Genomic DNA, 1986 nt, shown 5'->3' with positions numbered 1-1986 from the left:
ATAAATAAAGTAACCTAACTAAAACAAAAAGGCAAATTGTTGATATTCTGATTTATTGAGGTACACTTGTTATAGTTCCTCATAACAAAAATAGAAAATACAAGCAAATACCTTTTTTAGCCAAGATTAATTTACATCACAAACGTTTGAGTGCATGTATGATGACTAAACATAGAACTTAGTCTGAAATCAAAGACCTTTCAAATTGAAATTGGTTTATTTCTAGAGAACAGCTACAKCAATAAAATCTGCAAGCATTGACAATAGTTTTTGCAAATCCTTAAGCAATAACTACAACATTTTGGAAAATGTGTGCCACTAGGAAATGTTTGCAGTGCTCTGTTCTTTGTTTTTGTGTACTCACATCAAGGACGTTGATCTTTGACTTAGCAGAGGACTCTAAAAAGGCACAGTTGTTCCACTGTCTGGCCAGGTTCTGGCCCTGTTCCTTCCCCACAACGCGTTCGTCTTCCAAGTCGCACTTGTTCCCTACAAGAATCATTGGCACCTAGGAGAGAGACGASGATGCCCATTAAATTGTGTTAGAGATTTTACATTACCTTATTCTTAACATTTAATTCTGTCTGGAGAGCAGCTCGTTATTCTCCATTCCAAGTCCGTCCTTCAACAACCCAGTTTGAGGTTTATTGACAATATGTATGCATTTTTAATGACAATCTTTTGATCTGAAAATAAGACTCAAGGTTCTTGTTCTGCAAGGACAACTGTACTAAATAATGAATAATATACATTCACTTGCATCATAGCTTTATTTATAAATGCAGCTTGGGGGAAGAAAAGGTTCAATACAGGATCCAAAACAGAAAGAAAGTGCTTTACAAGACTCGAAGCCCATTAGAACACAACTTGATAAGGTCGATATGAAGGCCGACCACAAATATATCTGTAACGCTTTGCNCACCACACTCACCTGGCTCAGAGCTGCTGCAGGGGCCGAGGGGGGCTTTAAAGCAGGACACAGTTGGATTTCTTTTTTGCCTTCTTCTTTTCCACTGGTGTTTTCCTATTTATCTGTCTGACCAGGTCATAGAAGATCTGAAAAAATAAAAATAAAAAATACAAATAAAAATAAGCTTGGTTCGACCGGTAAACATCTCCATCAGTCAGAGCAGCCCTGGGAAACCGCTGTACGTTTAAGGCATGGCATGACGCTTCATTATTAAAACATAAAATGAAATAATYATTGAAGCTTTGTTAAGATCAGAAACATTGAGTCAGATTTTAAAATCATGGGTGCTTGTGACGACAAAATAAAACCWTGAGCATCTTTCTGATGTTGGGCAGAAAAACCTATACAATGTGCATATTCTACAGAYCTCACCACAACTACAGCAATAAAGGAATTGTTGTGCYAATGCTGCCACACTGTTGTCTGAACAGAACAGAAAGTCCACAGCTATCCGTCAGCCCACACAGCAGCTGTCCAAACTGATTCCTTCACAAACAGCTCTCTAACTGCTGTAGTCAAGGTACGCTTTGAGACAAGCAAAGCAAAKATTTGATTGCAAGGTCTKGATCTGTGTTTTAATATTTACAACAATGACTGATATTATCCCTAAATCCATCACAGACAACCCTTACAGGAGCATCACTATAAAGTCAATGTTTTGTGAATCAGCTTCAAACCATACAAGGTTGTCACCACTTTTTTTGCAGTACACTTTTCCTTYCACTCAACTTTCTACCGGTATTTTTAACCCAACTGCCAGCTGCTTTATTAATGACCTTTTGCAGCTTGCTGTCCTTGTGGGGGGAGCCGATAACTGTCCACATTGGCCATGACATGACCTTGCTTTCTAATCGCTTGAAGTATACAAGCTGTAATACAACGAATGTCACTTTTTTAATTTAATCACCAACAGATTTTGGCATAAATAAAGTAACCTAACTAAAACAAAAAGGCAAATTGTTGATATTCTGATTTATTGAGGTACACTTGTTATAGTTCCTCATAACAAAAATAGA

At 37.6% G+C, this 1986-nt stretch overlaps 1 protein-coding gene across 1 annotated transcript in view; it reads right to left on the bottom strand.

Moving 5' to 3' along the window:
- The window catches only part of LOC103464617 (ras-related protein Rap-1b), a 22440-nt gene that overhangs the window by 5969 nt on the left and 14485 nt on the right, over positions 1-1986 (bottom strand). The window contains exon 6 of the mRNA XM_017304630.1: positions 365-508. Within this exon, the coding sequence (XP_017160119.1) occupies positions 365-508 (144 nt within the window). The remainder of the gene's footprint in view (positions 1-364; positions 509-1986) is intronic.

The sequence above is a fragment of the Poecilia reticulata genome, linkage group LG5 (genome assembly GCF_000633615.1).
Source record: "Poecilia reticulata strain Guanapo linkage group LG5, Guppy_female_1.0+MT, whole genome shotgun sequence".
Classification (NCBI taxonomy): Eukaryota; Metazoa; Chordata; class Actinopteri; order Cyprinodontiformes; family Poeciliidae; genus Poecilia; species Poecilia reticulata.
This window is presented reverse-complemented; position numbering and strand designations above follow the sequence as displayed.